The 21,437-nt window shown below is 39.1% G+C and overlaps 1 protein-coding gene across 3 annotated transcripts in view; it reads left to right on the top strand.

Moving 5' to 3' along the window:
• The window catches only part of VWA8 (von Willebrand factor A domain containing 8), a 278,034-nt gene that overhangs the window by 167,411 nt on the left and 89,186 nt on the right, over positions 1-21,437 (top strand). For all 3 annotated transcript variants that reach the window (XM_075199773.1, XM_075199771.1, XM_075199774.1), the window contains 6 exons: positions 3,517-3,633; positions 4,352-4,416; positions 4,499-4,624; positions 7,537-7,646; positions 7,874-8,028; positions 12,207-12,405. In XM_075199773.1, coding sequence (XP_075055874.1) covers positions 3,517-3,633; positions 4,352-4,416; positions 4,499-4,624; positions 7,537-7,646; positions 7,874-8,028; positions 12,207-12,405 — 772 coding nt within the window. The remainder of the gene's footprint in view (positions 1-3,516; positions 3,634-4,351; positions 4,417-4,498; positions 4,625-7,536; positions 7,647-7,873; positions 8,029-12,206; positions 12,406-21,437) is intronic.

Raw genomic sequence — 21,437 nt, forward strand, 5'->3', positions numbered from 1 at the left:
GAGAACAATGAGCAGCTTGAGAGCATACCTCGAGCCATTAGAGACCTACTCCCCTTCTTGTTTAGGGCAAGTAAGAATGCTTGTTGAAATACAAAACTAATTATTTTAGTCCCTGTTTCATCAGGGTGGCCCCTTCTTTTGTTAATACATTAAATCAACATTTTATGTGCTTTTAAGATTCAGATCAAATTATCGCTGGAGAGTTTCTTCTATTTTTTATTTAATATGAGAAATATGAAATTAGGTGCTGTTTAGCCACTGTTTTCTCTATGAGATCTAGGTGGTGACCAAATCACATGTAGTCCATTGTGGTCTGACCATGAGATTGGGTGTATTTTAGATGTATGTAGTTGAAAAGCATGTGGGCCAATGACAGAACTATAATCAATCTACCTGTACATTTTTTGTGAGTACGTATAGAAAGTGTATTACCTTACAGAAAGAAAAAGTAATCTACACATGTGAAGGTGGCCAAAACGGTAGATCAGTGTTTAAATGAGCGTGTAAGGAAACATCCAGGACGTTGAGTCAGTGATTTATCCTGCAAGTGGTTTAGTTGTACTTTAAAGTCAATTGCCGTAACAAATTGCTGGTGTGTTGGAGAGTTGCAAATCTCTGACAAATTCAGCTTGATGTTGGTTTGGAGCATACGAAAAGTCACTGTTCGCCTGTTGAGCAGGCCTGAAACAATGATTAAATGACTCTTTGTCCTTATTAATGGAATTTACCTGGAAATGAACAGAATTATTTAAAAGTACAGTGTCTCCTCTAGTGGTGTTAGGGGTAGATGACTGGAAGGTAACCTGCATTGGGTTTGGGTTTGATATGCTTGGAGTGATGGGATTCCTGAAGAAAGACAACTTATGTGTGCATATGGAGCTACTGTTTGCATGTAATTTGTTTTTCTCTGGACCGGGTAATTGGTAATAAATAACACTTTTACATTGATGAGTTTGAGAAGGCATCTTTTATGAGAGTGATGGAAATTGCAAATGAAATCGTAGTGCAAGCTGAAGGAAGAGTAGCAGAGCCGGATTTAGACCTCATAGGGCCCTAGGCAGGATACTGTTTTTGGGCCCCCTCCCTGAAACAATCCATAGCACTATATTTTTGCAGCCTACCATATACCCCTATAGTTACGTAGATATGAAAGCATGTGCCGCCGTGCAGCGGCGGCACGCCGCCAAAGGAGGTGAGAGCGTGGCTTGCATCTTTGGGGGCGTACCTAACATGTGAAAAGAGCAAGGCCACCCTGCTGCAGAAAAAGGCACCCCTAAATAATTACCAAGCAGTCCCGTTTTTTTAAGTAGTTGGGTCAAAACAAAATAATAAATATTGAAGTCAGGGCAGAAATACTTACTTAAGTTGTTTGCAAAAATAATACGCATAAATCCAAGTATGTGCTCTTGTCACTTTTGTCCCTCTATCATCACACTGTGCCCCTTCATTGTCACTTTTGCCCCTTCACAATATCACATGTGCCCTTTCCCCCTCACCTCTGCCCATCACCATCCCCACCTCTGTGCCAATCACCACCACCACCAATGTGCCAATCACCATCACCACCTCTGTGCCCATTACCACCTCTGTGCCCTTCACCATCACCACTTCTGTGCCAATCACCATCACCACTTCTGTGCCCCTTCACCACCTCTGTGCCTCTTCACCATCACCACCTCTGTGCCCTTCACCATCACCACTTCTGTGCCAATCACCATCACCACTTCTGTGCCAATCACCATCTCTGTGCCCTTCACCATCACCACTTCTGTGCCAATCACCATCACCACTTCTGTGCCCCTTCACTACCTCTGTGCCCCTTCACCATCACCACTTCTGTGCCCCTTCACCATCACCACTTCTGTGTTTTACTTACCTTTCTATTGCGCGCTGCTCCTCCTCCGTCAGTCCAGATGTAAAGAAAAAAAAAAAAAAAAAGAAAGAAAGAGTCACGTGATCGCTCGTCGGGTCCCGGCAGCCTCTCCTCCTCTCTCTATCACTGAGACACTGAGAGGAGAAGAGGCTGCCGGGACCCGATTCGCGGCACCCCCCCCCTCCCCCGACTCGCGGCAAGCCCCCCCTCCCCCCCGCACGAGTCGCGGGGGGGGGGGGGGGGGGATGCCGCGAGTCGGGGGAGGGGCCGAATTTTTTTTTTTTTTCATTTTTTTAAAAATTACTCCTGTCCCCCCCAGCTGTGCCCCCCGAGAGCCGCTAGGCCCTAGGCAGGTGCCTAGGTTGCCTAGCGGTAAATCCGGCCCTGAAGAGTAGTAAGAAAGGGGAGAAGCGGAGGTGCTAAGAGAGAGTAAAAGGAATGCCAATACCAAAATATGAAGGCTAGAAACGTGTTTCTGAGGGCACCTGTGGATGAAGTAGTAATCAGGTGCTAAATTGGTGAAAGACTTAACTTTAATGGTGGCTGTTTGGACTAAATGTGATGGGCACATGCCCACTTGTCCTGAGTGTGCTGGGAAACATCTCACATTATAAGTTACATGCGAGAGGTATGTGAGAGTAAACCTCAATGTCACTGAAAGGTGAAAAGTGGTTGCTTTGTAATACTAGATAATAGTTGTGTGAACATCAGTCAATATTATGAAAAACCAATATCAGGGGAATTTTAAGTTGAGATGCAGTGTAATTATATATATATATATATATATATATATATATACCTGATATACTCTATTATCTTTTGGAAACTGAAGTGACTTTACCCTAACAATATTGTCACCATATTTTACTGCATTATTTGCATCTAAGTCAAATCCTAATGTAATGTATACGCCTTCCCTTATTTTTTACGAATATATATATATATATATTTATTTTTTACGAATATATATATATATATATATATATATATATATATATATATTCGTAAAAATAAGGGAAGGCGTATACATTACATTAGGATTTGACTTAGATGCAAATAATGCAGTAAAATATGGTGACAATATTGTTAGGGTAAAGTCACTTCAGTTTCCAAAAGATAATAGAGTATATCAGGTATATATATATATATATATATATATATATATATATATATATATATATATATATATATATATATATATATATATATATATATATATATATATATATATATATATATATATATATATATTGCACAGCCAACTGACCAAATATTCATCAAATAGGGTCACCATCAGTACTGATTAGATAGTGAAGTAATTGATGAGAATAGATATTTAGCAATATGATGCAGAATTTTATTTCAAAAGTTTTCTATAATACAGTATATATATGTTATGTCAAGGTTTCAAACCAAAAGCAAGTCCTTAATTTCAGAAATGAATTAGTAATTAACAACCATAAACTGTAAATACAAAATTATAAAATTCCAAATATTTAATAAAAATGTATTGTTATGCTAATGATGGCCACATTCAGTCTCAGGGCTCTAATCCTCTTGGCTGTTTCGAAGATAATTTCACTCCTGCTGTACTGGCATTTCTGAAACACTAATTTTTCAACTGTTTTTATGTTTGTTTATAGAGTAATGCCATTCTTTTGCTGGACACTGGCAGCGGGGCACTTCGGCGTATCATGCTGTCACAAGAAGATGCAGAGCCTCCAAGAAAATCAGTCTGGTGGGGTAGTAAGGAGGCCCAGGTAATCTTATTCATCCCATCTCCAGTATTGCTCCACTTAGGTCCAGTCTTCTTGACCAGCTACCTATTTCTCATTGGTAAAATGGACATAAAAATATAAAACTTTGTAATGCCTTGGTCCCTTGCAGAGGTTTCATTTTAGTATATTTGATTCAACATATTATCCACATGTTAAAAAAGTTAATCAAGTAAATTCTTGAAATGCTTGCAAGAGAATCTATACCAATGGGTTATACTTTCTTATATTTGGCAGGACAACCTCCTCATATAGACTTATTTTATGCAAGATAATATTGTAATTTACAAACTCAGTCTAAAATATAGAAATTCGTGATTGTTGCAGAACAAAATGAAAGCTTATAAGACATAGAAAAGGGAAAATGGGACAGTAAAGCATCAATGGATTGCAATACAGTGTTGTTCCTATGTTTCGGTATGCCCCAATAACAACTCTCCACTAAAGGACAGAAGAACAATCTTGAATTGATGGATCCCACTTTGATAACTGGACTTGATGAAAGTGATTCTAGGATAGAACCCTCCCAACCCAGAAAAAGAACACTCTACATTCTTTAACTTCCCAAACACACTTTGTAGAAAATGTAGAACATTATTGCTAGTATTAGCCTCCTCTAATTTCCTTTAAATATTATTTATCCTTGCAGTTAGAACAGTTATATATCTTTGAGCATATTATAAATTATAATTATTCTTTTTAGGAGAGCTACAAAATGTGCAAAGAGTTTTCACACAAAAATTGGCTGGTGTTCTTTAAAGAAAATGGGTAAGTATACAACATTACATCATAAATTCTTTTACCAATTGTGCGAATATGTGATTTGATGATTTGTTTTGTTGTTTTACAGTAATTCTATTAATGTCCTTGATGTGCTGGAGGGAACTACACATGCAATCTCATTACCAATCAGTCTTAAGTCTGTTTTACTAGTGGCAGAAGACAGGTGGCTCTTGATTGAGAGTAAGACAAACCAGTAAGTTTCTATCTTGATCCGGCTGTGCACAAACATTGCTTTTTTTCTAAGAAAATTATAAGAGTAAACCACTTTTAGTGCATTATATGATTATTACTGTTATATTGAGATAATTTATATTCACAAATGCTAGAAGATGTGGTTAGAGATACAGGCAATAAAACATATTTTCTGACCATCCCTAACCTCTGGAAATCATCATCAACATTTATTTATATAGCGCCAGCAAATTCCGTAGCGCTGTACAACTGAGAACAAACACAGTAATAAAGGTAAGAGGGCCCTGCTCTCCAACTTATAATCTATAAGATGATGAGTCTGATACATGAGGTCCAGTTCCACACATTGCAAATTGGTCTAGCCAGAATGCAGAGTTCAAGAGTGCATAGTGGGCCATATGATCCAGTTACACAGCAATGTTCGTCAGAGACTCAGAGGATCGTATTCTTGTGTGAACTGTGTTAATGGTGGTAATAGAGTAACCTAGGAAGGATAAGAGGCTGGTTGAGGAATATTATAAGCTTGCCTTAAGAAGTGGGTTTTCAGAGAACACTTGAAGGTTTGAAGACAAGAGGAAAGTCTTAGTGTGTGAGGGTAAGATTTCCACAAAGTGGGTGCAGCTCGAAAAGAGTGCTGTAACCGGGGGATGGGAGCTTGTAATGAGAGACACAGATCTTGTGCAGAACGGAGGTGTCAAGTTGATAGATATTATGAGACAAGTGAGGAGATGTATGTAGGTGCAGTTTTGTTGACGGCCTTGTATATTAGAAGTATTTTATATTGGATTCAGTAAAAACAAGCAATCAATCTAGAGACTGACAGAGTGGCTCAGCAGAGGAAGAACGATTTGCAAGGAAAATCAATCTAGCCGCTGCATGCAAAATAGATCTTAGGGGTGAGTCTGATTCGGGGAAAACCAGTAAGGAGGGAGTTCCAACATTCAATTCGGGAGATGATGAGTGCATGAATTAAAGTTTTTGCAGTGTCTTGTGTGAGATATGTGCGTATTCTGGAAATGTCTTTTAGATGTATGCAGCGTGATTTAAATATAGAGTCGATGTGGGGAAACAAAGGATAGAGTCAAGGATGCAGGGTGGGATTTATGGTCATGTTGTCAACAGAAATAGAAATGTCAGGTAAGTAACTTCTATTGGCAAGTGGAAATATTATTATTAGTTCTGTTTTTGAAAGATTGAGTTTGAGTTGACGAGAAGCCATCCAAAATGAAATAGCAGAAATGTGGGCCAACACATATGGCAAGAGATCCGGAGATGATAGATATTTTTGTATCATTTGCATAGAGATGATTGTGAAATCTGATGGAGCTTATTAGTTTTCCAAGAGAAGTGGAATAGATCGAGAACAGCAGAGGACCTATTACCAAGCTTTGTGCTACTCCAACTGATAAGGGAAGCGGAACAGAGGTGGATCCAGAGAAATTAACACTGAAAGAATAATTAGATAGGATGAGGACCAAGATAGGACAGTGTCTTGAAGACCTAGAGATTGTACCGATTGTATAAGAGGGAGAGTGGTCAACAGTGTCAAATGCAACAGAAAGACCTAGGATAATTAAAAGTGAGTAATGGCCTTTATATTTAGCAGTGATCAAATCATTGACAGCCTTAGTCAATGCAGTACCTGTGGAGCGTTACAAAACAAAATCCTGACTGAAGAGGATCCAATAGGTTATTTGTAGGAAGAAAGCGTACAAGGCCAGTGTAGGCAATTCTCTCTAGAAGCTTGAAGAGGCATAGGAGCTGGGAGATGGGATGGTAATTTGAGAGGAAATTTGGGTCAGAATTTTTTTTTCCAAAATAGGAGTAATCACTGCGTGCTTGTATTATGACAGGAAGATACCAGTAGAGAGAGAGAGATTGCAGATTTTAGTTAGAGGTGGAATGAGCAAAGGAGACAGGGATCTACCAATTTGTGATGGTATTGGATCATAAGGACAGGAGGTAGAGTAGGATGATAAGAAGAGAGTAGATTCCTCATCTTCATTTGTGGGATCAAATGAAGAGAGGGTGTCGGAGGGTGCTGGGAAGGAATTGAGCTGATTGCCAGTCGAAGAAGAGAATACCACTTTGATATGGATAATCAATCCACACAAATGGAAGTTGAATTAAAGCTGGTTATAAAATAAAGTTAGGATGCTTAAGAGTTAACAGAGCTACGTGCATAAATATATGTTGACAAATGAAGCTGTTTTACAGTTATAGACATATTGCTTAAGGTATGTGGAGAAACATGTCTAAAAAGTATTGCAGTAATGTATCTAAAGGAAATGTGCCCTCCATTATACATATTAAGGGAATAGGGAAGTTGTGGTACAGTAAATTAGCGCCTGATAAGATGTGGTAAGATTAATTTGGATTAATGCCTATACCTGGGGGGCGAGGGGGAGATATTGATAGTTCCTGAAATGTGGAGTGATATTGGTCTAAAGTATTTTATGATGCCTTTTATCTAGGTATTAGTTTGTGTTTTTTTAAGAGATAAAAGGCTTGCAAAGATATTGTTGAATTACCATTATTCTATTTGAATTGAATGGTCTGTATTGCGCATACATAAATAAAGAACATATTCTGAAGAGACTTCGTTTTTGGATTAATTCTACAAAAGTCCTTATCAACTTCTAGTTTGATCTTATTAATCTTGTCCTTGAAGTAGGAAGCAGGATCCTAGGCATTGATAGTAGTCGGAGGGTTTGGGGTGAGAGGGTTGAGAAGAGATTTAAATGTGTTAGAGAGGCGTTTGGGGTTAGAAGCTTGACAGAGATGAGAGATTGAAAGTATGTTTGTTTAGCAGTGTCCAGAGCATTTTAATAGGAGTTGTAGATAGCAGTATGTGTGAGAAAACCATTAGAGGTGAAATGTCTGATATTGGTATCACTCTATTCAACTCTGCAGGAAGTTTCTTCTGACCACACCATTGCACATGGAAGCTGAGAACACTGCGGGATGCCAGCTACATGCCCTGCATGAGGATGCAGCAAGCGCAGGTTTTGGAGTGACTACAGGTATTAAATGAAACAGCAGATACTAGAATCGGACTACTGTGTATCTTGGTTGTGCGGTGAAATAAGCCTTTTAAAGCAAAATAGAAGTTTCTATCAGACAAGCAGTTTTTTTTACCTAGCTGTATGTCAGATAAACAGTCAATTACTTTTAATATTAGGTTAAACACTGTTTACTAGACATGTAATAACACATTTACTACAGCCTTATGCTCTTTCTCTTGCCCCAGACTCGGAGCCTTGCAGCCTGGATGCCATTTCCAGTGATCCGTTACCACCTGAGAACTTGAGTGCAGCCATTGGACAGAGGATTAACTCCCCCAATAGGATCCTTTCCAATGAGAATAACTATGCTACAATAGTTGTGGGCTTTCCAGATCTAATTGTAAGTGTTAAGAAAATTCAGGGGTTAGTTTACAGATTCAAAATTAACTTAAGCAATTTGAACTTGTGTGTACTTTATATTGCCATCTAGTACATTCTCTCAGCTTTTCTTGGGCATAGAAAAGAAACCTGTGGTTGTATGTAGAGGAAAGTTGTTAATGACAGATACAGACTTTCCAACTGGCCAAATGCTGTGGTTCTGACACACCATTACTATGTGTTTTTTTATATATATATATATATATATATATATATATATATATATATATATATATATATATATATATATATATATATAATATATATGTGTGTGTGTATATATGTATGTATGTATATATATATATATATATATATATATATATTATATATGTGTGTGTATATATATGTGTGTGTATATACATTAGCAAGATTGAGAAAGTGGGCTGGCTAGATACATCAGTTCCCATACTTAGAGACATACTCATGCCTTATTAGTGCTGTTGACTGAAGACATAAAGATATATCTTTTTGTCTAAAACCACAGAAGACATTTGGAGAAAAATAGATTTGAAACATTTGAAGAACACCTTGCCAACCATTAATCATAGAGCGGATCTGTTGTGCTTAAAGTTGTGTGGCAGCCAGTGGCACAGGAAATGTTGTCCTAGTGGAATGTCAGCAAAGACTAGAAGACAATATGCCAGAGGCAGTGAAGAAATTAAAACAAGAGGTTGAATATTTCAGCAGGGCAGCAATCTAAAACATACTTCTAAATCAACCGTGCAGATCATACTGGAACTAAAGATTAAGGTTTTGAAATAGCATTTGCAGGCTTTTTCAAAAGCCTTCATCTCAGAAATGCAGTGCATGTACTTAAGATTACGTCTAAGCTCAAAAACTTCTGGGAAGCAGTGGGAAAAATTTCTAAAACAAGAATGAAAAAGTCTTATCTGACTTATGACATATTTAACTTTGTACCATGTAGAGATTGTGTTAACTGCTTCTTACTTAGAGATGTAGAGAAACATGCAATTTGTTTGGGGATGTCCAAAGCTTTGCATACAACTGTATAATTAGGAGCTCTTGGACAGAATACTGGTAAAATTGTGTAATGCAATAGTCTATTAAAGTTATCAGGGAAGAGGGGGCCACCAAGAAGCCTCAGAGAGCTACATCCAGCCAAGGGCCTACAGTTGGACAGTCCTAGTCTAAATTATGTAGAGCTATTCATTTTATATAATAGGAACATTGAGATTTGTTGAAAGGCTATGGAGTCTTATACAATTTCTAAAACATAATTTCTATATCCATTCTATATACATTACTTTTTTTAGCCCTTGCTTTTGTTCCCCAGCTCGACAGACTACAACTGCAGTGTCTAATTACATGTGGATAAGGGGACATGGTAGCTCATTGTAAATATATATATTGTTTATTGTATATTGGTGATGTGGCGGTGAGGTTGTTATTCATTGTTCTTAAAGTGAAGCTAGAGGGTTATGGGTAGGGATCAGGTTGTAAGATACTGGAGTGGGAAAACTAATTAGTGTCCATTGTTCTCACAAAACTAGTCCAGACATGCCATCTAGCAAAGGAGGGTCTGTGGAAGGACAGCTCATCTTCACTCCCCTCTCCAACGTCCCCTAGTCCAATACTGGCCAATGTTTAACAAGGAGAGGCCCAGGGGTGTGCCCAGAGAGGGAAAGCTCTGTGGAAATTAGGCCGTAGATATAAGGAGCCACGCCATGTGGGGAGAGGGTGTTCATTCTGTGATTTGATTGCTGGAAGGTGCAAGGTCTGGTTACCAGAGTCTACATATGCAGCTGAGAGAGATCCATGGGTCATCAAGTCTGGACAGCCAGGTGACTGTAACTCCTTAAGCTAGTGGGGTAAGGGACAGATGATGTGGTAAACCTGCCTGCCATTTATTTAATGTATGTACATAATAATCTTGTGATTGTTTTTATTACATTAAATGTATTGTTTTACTTTCTAACTGCATTTGCCTGAGTGACTATACGAATCCTAGAAGGTACTGGGTAGACTTCCCTGGCGTAGGAAGACACCTGTAAGTGGCCAGCCAGCCACGTGAAGTGGGTAGCATTGGGTCAGATAAACCGGTATCTTCACACAAGTCTTACTTATTAACATGATGCAGCTATAACCCATAGCAGAGAATCAGACATTAGCTGATATTTGTCTAGATAAAAGGTTACTCATAAGTAGTTACAGATTTCATTTTATAATCTGTACAAGAAAACTGATAAAATATGTTTGATATGGCAACACAGCCATTTTTATTTGTTTATAAAGAAAAGCATATGAGGACCAACTTAAAATGCAACAGTGACCCGTAGGCTTGTAATACTTGAAATATGCCTTTATGGAATACGAAAACTCAAACTACCATCCAATTAGATTGAAAAGTTTTTATAAAAAATAAAATAATTCCATTAGTCTCAAACCCAAGTTATCATGAGGGTGCCGAGACAGTTTTATTTTTGGTATACTGTAGTGGCAGAAAATAGGACTTTAGGATAGAGAGACCATTGCTTTCTCTGAGATGGAGAGAGCATTGCTTTCTCTGAGATGGAGAGAGCATTGCTTTTTCTGAGATGGAGAGAGCATTGCTTTCTCTGAGATGGAGAGAGCATTGCTTTCTCTGAGATGGAGAGAGCATTGCTTTCTCTGAGATGGAGAGAGCATTGCTTTCTCTGAGATGGAGAGACCCATGCTTTCTCTGAGATGGAGAGACCATTGCTTTCTCTGAGATGGAGAGAGCATTGCTTTCTCTGAGATGGAGAGAGCATTGCTTTCTCTGAGATGGAGAGACCGTTGCTTTCTCTGAGATGGAGAGAGCGTTGCTTTCTCTGAGATGGAGAGAGCGTTGCTTTCTCTGAGATGGAGAGAGCGTTGCTTTCTCTGAGATGGAGAGAGCGTTGCTTTCTCTGAGATGGAGAGAGCGTTGCTTTCTCTGAGATGGAGAGAGCGTTGCTTTCTCTGAGATGGAGAGAGCGTTGCTTTCTCTGAGATGGAGAGAGCGTTGCTTTCTCTGAGATGGAGAGAGCGTTGCTTTCTCTGAGATGGAGAGAGCGTTGCTTTCTCTGAGATGGAGAGAACGTTGCTTTCTCTGAGATGGAGAGAACGTTGCTTTCTCTGAGATGGAGAGACAGTTGCTTTCTCTGAGATGGAGACACCGTTGCTTTCTCTGAAATGGAGAGACCGTTGCTTTCTCTGAGATGGAGAGACCGTTGCTTTCTCTGAGATGGAGAGAGCATTGCTTTCTCTGAGATGGAGAGAGCATTGCTTTCACTAAGTGCTTAGGTTATTGTATCAGCGAACTACTGGAACCTTGGTAAAATAACAATACTGAATGGACAGTCAATTTACACCCTTTGTTAACCACATTCTTAAAAAGTGATGTGAATGAAATAACTCCTCTACAATTTAGATAGATGTTGTTGTGACAGTGCTGCAGTTTTTTATACCACTTTACATATTTTTTCACTATTTAAGTATAATTTCAATGGGTTTTACTGCTGGACATTATATATGGGGAAATTGACTTCCTGCTGTTAATGATATGGATATTACAAGTCACTGAGGAGTTCTCTTTACAGTTTAAATAATATCCATAAAAAAAATACATTGAACAATACTTTGAGACACAAACTTTCCTAATTTCCACTAAAGTGTTGACATCAGTATGCACTACTTATACATGTATTGTTCACAGTACTATATACATAGATTAATATAGCCTATAGGTGGTGTGCAATTTAGGACGGCATCGTGAACTTCATAAACTACTTGACCACCGGTCTCTTGATTGTTCAATCCTATTGTATATTAAGTTCTCCCTCTGAAAAGTCTAAATGTTTATTATATATAGGGTAAAAAACATTTGGGCATGGGACCAAAGTAGAAGTATAACAGTATAGTATAAAGTATGATTCTTATTCATCTTTATGCAGAAACCATCAAATTGTGTCTGTCAATGTTACTTGTATATTACATGTTATTGCAAACTTAAGAATTGATTACCGTCACAAACCCAACCGATTGTAATATGTGATTCTAAGTTTTTAACCAAACGATGCAAATATTGATTCCTAATTTGCATTTTTAAAATGTATAGATGTTTGTATCTGTGAAAAGTAAAATAACAGTATTAAACATTGACTCCTATCTTGATTATAGTCACCAAGTAAAGTTTACAGCTGGAAGAGGAAGTCTTCTCTGGGCAACCACGGAGCTCCCAGTGATCAGTTTTTCCAACCAGGACGAGCTAAATTTGGAAATGTGAAGAAAAGTAATTGCATAAATTTGCTAGCAGCTAACCAAGTGGTCAGAGCCGTGCCATCTGCAGATGTGCCTTTAAAAGATATTTATCCTAAAGGTAAGACTTAACATGTTTTCTAATGTCTATTATTATCATTTGGTAAAGTATCCCCTATTGCAGTTAATAGAATGCAAAGTGGCTTAGTTTCATCTTGCAACAAGTACAATAGAAGACTTTATTGAAAGCCGAAGTAGTAATCTGTGCGCTATCCATGGTGTAGAACATCTTTATTTGAAAATCAGGCATGTCCCTGCAGAGACTCGGGGTCTTCTTGAATTCTTGGACAAGGCTAGAGATTAATATAGGCATTTACTTGTGAAAGGATTTAGAACCCACTGCTCACCCAAAGGTGTACTTAAACCGATACATTGCCTCATCCACTACCATAACATATTTCTTGATTACTATTCCTGAATGTCTCCACTAGTAAGCTTTTGAGAACCATTACTTACCACATTAATGATGAATTTTACCACAAGCCATATTTGTATGTTATTGAATATTCCACACAGGGATTACCAGCTTGTCACATGTTTCATTGTAGAAGTATTATTTGTAGAAGTATTATTTGACTATTACTGTGAGTGAAGGCAAACACTCCTATCTACCAGCATCACCTCTTACAAACAACCAGCTGTAAATAAGGTAACACGTGTAGGAAAGTATGATTTGACAAACCCTTTACTGTCATGAATGGCTTCGCGCAGATACACCACATAGTGCAGGACCCTAAACTTAACATGATTGGTATGATTATTGGAGTAATGATTTTAGAATTATGGAATATATCATTATGCCTAACGTGAACTTGAATCTGCCAGTAGGTAATTCATTCAGGAGTAGTGACCATCTTGACTGCATGTGTGGGGCTCAAGTAATTGGTTAGGGAATTCTCACACAAGGTAATAAAATAGAGGTCTAGTATGAATGGAATAGGAGAGAACTTGTTAGTGCTGTTTAATACACAGTCAACCATAATTGACTTTAGTCTAATGATAAATCATTCCTAAGAATCTCTGACGGTTTAAAAATGTACAAGTGAAGTTCAGGAACAGAGAATTAAGCTATACTATACTATAGCACTACTGTATTGTGCCAGGTATGCTATTAAAAGAAAAAGACCATTATGGAAGGAAGTGGTAGTTGTTATAAGAAAATGATAGCACAGTGCTTAGTGGTTAGCACTTCTGCCACACAGCACTGGGGTCATGAGTTAGTTTTCCGGCCATGGCCTTATCTGTGTGGCGTTTGTATGTTCACCCCTTACGTGGGTTTCCTCCAGATGTTCTGATTACCTCCCACACTCAATAAACATATAAGTAGGTGAATTGGCTGCTATTAAATTGACTCTAAATTCCACCACATCCATCACACCTCTAGGCTCCTACCAAGATTTTCTTGTTACACTAACATCTGACCACTTGACAATCTAGATTCTGTTATGATGTGCATTACTGAATATTATATTGTCAAATAAACTTTGTAATGTCTGCGCCAACTCTGTACCCTTCCCTTGCTCCCTTTTTTTCTGTACCCCCATTTACTACTACTACAAATCTAATATATACCATTCATGTTAAAAAAAAATTTGACCCTAGACTCTCTGTCTTTCTTATGTTAGGGTATTTAGACTGTAAGCTCCAATGGGGCAGGGACTGATGTTCTCTGTACAGTGCTGCGGAATTAGTGGCGCTATATAAATACCTGATGATGATGATATAAGAAATATAGACTTTCAGTCAGAGGAGGATTATAACACATGTAAAGCTAGTGAGACTAAATAAATTGTACTAAAGTGAAAACAAAAGAAAAGACTGCACAGTCAGTAAAAAATGGATAGATACATTAGTGTAAGAGCTATAAAAAGAGGAATAGCAAAGCAAAAAACTGAAAGGAACGGATATGTTGGAAACAAAGGAATTGTAGACTACATAAAAAATATTTTTGCTCTATAGTTACTGTTAAAAAATCACAGGGCTCGCCTTGAGGTAAAAATATAGCCTCCTCTACTCTCAACACAAATTTATTTTTTATAGAAAAGGTGTCACTTGAACTGTCAAAATCAGATATAAAGTATGTAAGTCAATGGGTCCAGATAGTATATATCCAACAGTATTAAAAGAATTAAGAGTAGTGCTATTAACCAAAGTTTGTTACCAATCACTGCTGACATGAGTAATTCCAGGTGATTAGGGCATGGTAAGTGTAGCCCCACTACATAAAACATGCAGTAAGGAAGACTATAATAATTATAGAACCTTAAGTATCACCAGCTAATGGTATAACAAAAGAAAAAAGAGAATTGTTGACTATTTAGAGTCAGACACAAATTACAAAATCCAATGCAACATGGATTTGCTGTTGGGAGATTGTCAAATCAATTTAGTAGATTTTGGATTGTTTTACTCAGTAGCTAATGTGATTGATCAGTGAATAAAATTTAGCAAGGCTTTTGATGCAGCATAGCACAATAAATTAATTCAGTGAGTTAATTAAGTGAAAATTCTTGGATTTAACTCAGAAGGAGTAGAATGGACATAGGCTTGGCTAAAAGAGAGAGGACATTGTTGTAGTGATATTATTTGTGGTCTACAAGGCAAGGTTTGCATTTTACATGTGATACAAAGATTTGTAACAGGTTTGATATCCCAGAAGGGGCAAATCAAATGCACAGTATTTTAGTCAAAATAGAGGAGAAGACTAAAGTGGGGAATCTTAAATTGAATACATTGAAATGTAAAATACAGCATGTAGGGGACAAACATCTGAAAGAATCCAGAGTGATAGGTGATGTAATGTCTACAGCAGCAAAGGAAAAGGACAGGGAGTTATAGTTGCAGATGATATAAATGACACCAAGCAGCGTAGACAAGCAGTGGGAAAAGCCAGTAGAACAGTTGGTTATATAGGAGGAGGTAATAGTAGCAGGAAGATGGAGGTTACACTTACTAAAGTGGTGCATGGGCTGCATAGTAAAACATATCAGAGAAGACTTCAAGTGTGGAAAATGTACCCTAAGTGGAGAGAAGGGACAGGGTGATATGATAGGAGGGCTATATTGTTTTTAAAAAAAAATAAGATTATTTCTAGAGCAAGGGTCCACACTTTGGAACTTGGGAGAGGAAGACTGAAAGGTAACTTCAGGAAGAACTTTTTTAAAGAGATGGTGACCGATCCATTTTGTAGTGTTTCAGTGTTGTTATGGGGGCCCATACAGTTAGCAAATTCAATAATGCAAACATATGGCTTGTGTTTAGATCTAGTTATAAAATAGTAAACTAAAAAACAGAGAACAAAGAATACATACTTAAAATCCATCATAAACCAGTACTTTCTTTTCTGCTCTTAAATTCTAGATTTGTAGCTTGATCTGACATGAGCTCACAGTTACAACCTCAGCCGACAGTCTGAGCTAATCTCAGATATAGATGTGACAAGTATCTGACAGCTTGATCAGAGATCAAAAGAGCTTCTAACTGTATACAAACTCATCTTATATAATCGCTTATCAGGGCTATGGTAAGCTGTACAGATTTTTTCCTGGACAGACATGTTTGGATCTTGCGAATAAGTAGACTTTGCCAGCTGTGATGTCCTTAGGGTGCATATAGTCTATAGCTGATTCTCTTTTTTTTTTTTTAATGTTGTCTACACTAGAACAGAGGAGTGGGATGTTCCACCATGTCTGTGACATGCTCCAGTCTATCACTGCCATGGAGGAGCACCAACATCACAGCACAAAGCAGAATTTCACAGGACACCCTGACTTAAATGTAAATAATTAAGCATGCTGTCCTCTTACCAAATGTCAGCCAATGAGGGTTAATCCCTGGGGTGGGCAGAGCTCAGTGCAGGGGTGCTGCAGGCAAAATGAAACACTAAGGCAGGGGTGTCCAACCTTTTATCTTCCCTGGGCCACATTGGAAGACGACGAGTTGGTTTGGGCCGCACATAAAATACACTAACACTAACGATGGCTGATCATCCAAAAAAAACATAGAAAACATAGTTAACATATTAAACTTACTTGGAAATGAAGTTAGTAAGAGTTAGGAAACCTGTTGCAGAATCATGATTAAAGCAGTAGTCCCATTACCAGCTACAATTTAACTTACCTGCATCTGCCCCTTAGTGGGGTTCGGGGAATTAAATGCCAAAAACTTTTTTTTCCTCTCTTTCTGCACCCATGAATTATTCTTTTTATTGACCAGTTTGAAATGGTCACCGATATAGGTAGCATCAGGAGGACTAATAGAAATCTACAGAGATTTAAAGATAGGGTGGCGGGAAAAATGGCTCATGGAGCAGCCTCCGATGAGGGTAACAGTAGGTGATAATTTCACCCTACTCAGCACTGCACATTTAAAATGGTTTAAAATATTAAAAATACAATCATCTCTTAATATTTATATTAGATACATACAGAGAACACAGCTAGTTCATAATTGCATGGTGCAGAAAGTCCAAATTCAGAGTAACAACAATAAGATACTGGATAATCTTTCACTGCTGCTGATAGTTCGCACGGGTGACTCCTCTGTGCCGCACTACACAATGGATGTCGGGTGTGATGACGTCACCCCCGACATTCACTGCGAGCGCCACACGGAGGAGACCAGGGAGGGAGCCGGAGCGCCAGCTGACGTGACCGCAAGGTAAGTATTTTCATTATTTTTTTTTGCAGGATATTTTTTTCATTAACAGAGCTGCCCCCTTGCCACAACCGCTGGGCCACATTTACAGGCGGGCTGGGCCGCATGCGGCCCGCGGGTTGGACAACCCTGCACTAAGGGTTTTAGATTTAGGGCAAATCAAGCTAAAGGGTGTATTTTCTCCTAACATGAGTACACATCTTAAATCTCCCACAAATTACCCAGACATTTTGAGTACCACTAATCTGTTTCTCCCCTGGGAATAATGGAACCAATGTAGTCTTAAGACTCAGGGTTCTGGTTTTATACAAAACCTAAGAGTTTCAGTTGATAAAGGGTCCAACAATATATCCATTTTCAATTTTTGGGAAAAAAAAATGTATGTATTTACTAATATGTATGTACTAATGTGTTTTGTCATGGTATAGATAATTGTATAGTTAAAAAAAAGTTTAGTAAATAAAAGTGCTGTATGTAGATATGATAAAAAGAAAAGGTTGTGTAATGCAATACAAATGTATGCCAGTGTATGTCAATGCATTTTTTTTTATTCTAGATGGCCGCGTTAAACCATCTCCTCTACTACCCTAAAAGTTTGCATGCACCAATATTTAACATTCAGGGGGGGTGGCGTTACTGGTTTTCAAATTGAATACAATGATTTTTAATGTTGCGTTAAGTAAAAACGGCTGCAATTGCATATCCAAACACATGCGGATCGTTTTGCATTTTTTTACGCAGCGTTAAAAAAAAATTGCTGCAGAGAATTGAATTCCCCCCAAAATGTCTAGGCAGTTTGTATGAAATGTAAGCTGCAAACATAAATAGCTTGATGTATGTCCCATAGTACAGGGAATGTCAGATGGGGCAGACCTTAGTGCGAGGATCCCAGTGACACTGTCACATTGCCAACGTGGCACCTGCCGGTAACAGAAAAATGTCTGCGCAATGGATTATGCACTGGGGGTACCTATACAGTTACCTCCCCATCCAGCTGTTCATGAGGATACAACACCAGGGGGTAAATGTATGAAGCTCCGGGTACTTCAACACCCGCGAGTTCGGCGTCTTCAGCGCTTAAATTTAAAGCGGCGCTGCCTTGTAAAGGGAAACTTGTAAATTTAAGCGCTGAAGACGCCGAACTTGCGGGTGTTGAAGAACCTGGAGCTTCATACATTTACCCCCAGATAGGGGCCTTGCCTGGTATATAGAGACATTACTGCTTTCGGTGAGACTTTACCAGGCATCAACATGAATCTTCAGGTATTTTAGTCCATGAGGGCTGTTCAGGAGGAGGCAGAGTGTCATGAATATCTAGTTACCAGTCTGACACTATGCGCGTTCGAAGCATACCATAGCCCTACAGCATGTGGCAATTATAAAAAGTGCACTTTTGACCTGAGTTGGCCTTTGGAGACCTAAAGCTGAGTTTACCAACCAGCTGCGCATGGCATACAACTGATGACTTGTGGAAATAATACAGTTACTGCTGCTGAGATAAAAGGATGTGGTAGTGTTGGAGAAGTTTTTGCTGAAACTGGCTTCTAAGGGCTTAGAATGGGTGAGTGACCACAGCACACAGTACCCAAAAGATGTAGCTAATTTGGTCGAAGTATGTGTGGTGAATTGTCCACTGCTGGGTAGGCCTGCTGACTGGGAGAACCGACAAGGTAGATGTCAAGATTGAGGTCCTGAGATGCTGCCAGCAGGAAGCAATCTCCTTTGAGGTAAAGACACCCCAGTGTCTCCTTTGAGGTAAAGATTCCTGGAGCTGCCTGACTCACAAAACCTGCTTCTGATTCTACTGGCTGGGTTACGTGCAAAATAGATTGCCCTTGGGACTTGCCTTGCTGCCACATAGACCCACCTGAGCAACAGGATCTGGAATCCTGTCCAGTTGTGCTAGGAGCGGAAGTGTTAGCTTCAGAAGTTCACTTGGTTACAGGTGTTGGAAAGGGTAAATCCGCAAATTTGAGGCCACATTTTTGTCTGTTGGGATGGGTAACCAGAAGGTGCGTCTGTTACCCTGGCACTGACTTGGTCCTTAGGTCCCAGATATTGAGTCACAAAGTGTGAATGACTTTGGTGTAGGGACAGCATAGAGACATCCCATTGTGAAGTGTTTATCTGTACTGGGGCAGTGACCATGGGATGGTGGATCTAGGAGTACTTAATTGTGTTGGGGAACCATGTAAGTATGTATGTATTTTTTATGTATATTGTATTAAGTGTTATCAGGTGGGGTTGGACACAATGCTACTATTTTGTGACTTTTGCACTATAATATGCCTTGTGGAAGGCAGCAGGCGTCTCGCTGATTGGAATCCTGCTTTCCTGACATGCTGGAGCCACACACTGCAGGGTACCTGCAAGTGAGTTGAAGCCTGGGGAGATCTAAGGGCAGCCCCTGCTAAGTGAGACCATGAGAAGGGTTTAAAAAATACACAGACTCAGGGAAATATGAGCATCTCTTCAGGACAGTGCTGTCTAGGAATCACTGCTCTTGTCAGACTGATCAAGAATCGTGTAAACAACCACAAATAAAATTTGGGGTAGTCCCCAGGCGCCTATACAGAGACAATGAAGTCAAGTGGGCGAAATAGGTGTTTATTTGAATGAATTCATAATAATGAACGTTGGCATAGAATATATTTTCTTCTATGACTGTGATATAAAAACATATATTAAAAACGTGAAACACAGCAAAGATTTTCCAGCAGTCTTGCTGGTAAATAAAATTCACAAGATAGTAAGCTGTTATGCATAAATGGATGATAGAGTCCAGAGTAATTAATTGTAAAGTTGCAAAGATGGTGCAATAGCCATGTGTATAGGCCCAAACAACAATGGGTGTTGTAGTTCTTTACAAAGCAGAACAGTCTTTATGTATCAAGACAAAATCAGTATGAGTGGAGTGAACCCACAGCGGCTCCAATTCACCACATAGGGGCAAAGGGTCATAAACAAAACAAACTCACCCCGCTTTGCAGAGTTTATCTCCCAAACATCCGTCCAGGGGAGCTGTTGTATGAATCTCTGTCCGTGCTGAAGGGAATCCAGCTGCCGAGTGAGAGTTGAAAGTTCGCGCATGTGGTAGTTGCTATCCGGTCTGTGTAAGCTTACGGCCGGCTTGTCAGTGAAAAGGATGAGTGCTGCTGAATGTCGGTAAATCCGGTTTGAATGAGTAACCTACGCGTTTCACCCAGTACAGGGCTTCATCAGGGTGTTTAGCAGAGGCCACTTGGCCTCCTTTTATAGTTATGTTTTTATATCGCAGTCATAGAAGAAAATATATTCTATGCCAACGTTCATTATTATGGATTCATTCAAATAAACACCTTTTTCGCCCACTTGACTTCATTGTCTCTGTATAGGCGCCTGGGGACTACCCCAAATTTTATTTGTGGTTGTTTACAAGTTACTCAGGGGGGAGGGGTCTTCCCCCCCTTTCACTGTCTCCACTCTTTGGCAGCCATTATCTACTCACACTGGGTATTTGCGCAGATGTAAAACCCTCTCTATTGTGATCAAGAATCGTGCCTGTATGAACTCAGTGGGCTGTGTTTTCTTTGTGGACCTGGAAAAGCAGGAGGACATTGAGCTCAGTCCCTACCACATGGGTAGAGGAGTGATTATCATTACTCAGCAGCCAGGAGTGCACATTGAAGTGATTGAGACAAAGACGCTGGTGAGGTATAGGAGTGTGTAGTTTGCAGTGTGATGAGTACACAAAGGAGACATGAGGGAGTGGTGGAGAGACACAGAAGAAAGTTATTGGACACAGGAGAGCTGGGTGACGAAGGGTGAATAGCCTTGCATAATTTAATAGGTTTTATATTATACTATATAGTGTTAAAATGCATCTAAAATTAATTTCACTCTATTAAAATCCCTAATCCTTCGGGGGGCCTAGGCGGCACCCAGTTGTTTCTTTCAAAGTGAACGTTCCATACCAGCACTTCTAAATTTCCACTTTGACCACTAGTTACATCAGTATCAAGTGTTTATCGATTATTAAGTGTGGGCAATCATCATGATAAGACATTGTCCATTGCAGTGCCTGTTATATGGAGAGTGTTTGAAAACTGATATTGCTATGCACAATGATGATACATATAGAGTAAGAATATATTCTTAGATTTAGTCCAACCTCTGTAACCAATATTTTGGAAAACTAATATCCTCCTACAGGTTCCAATATGACTTGCATGTTGACAGGTCTTTCCTGTCCTCTGTTGTTCACACTTCTGTTGTTTTGGCCAGCATCTCTTAATATCTTTCATCTCTTTCATCTGTGCATGGATGTCTAAAACTAATCATAGAGCTGATACTATTTCCTCATCATCCTTGAGTTTGTATGTGCTCCTCAGGTTTGCATGGGTTTTCTCCAGGTGCTCTGCTTTCCTTACACAGTTCACACAGGATTCTAACAAAATA

Source organism: Mixophyes fleayi, chromosome 2 (assembly GCF_038048845.1).
Source record: "Mixophyes fleayi isolate aMixFle1 chromosome 2, aMixFle1.hap1, whole genome shotgun sequence".
NCBI lineage: Eukaryota > Metazoa > Chordata > Amphibia > Anura > Limnodynastidae > Mixophyes > Mixophyes fleayi.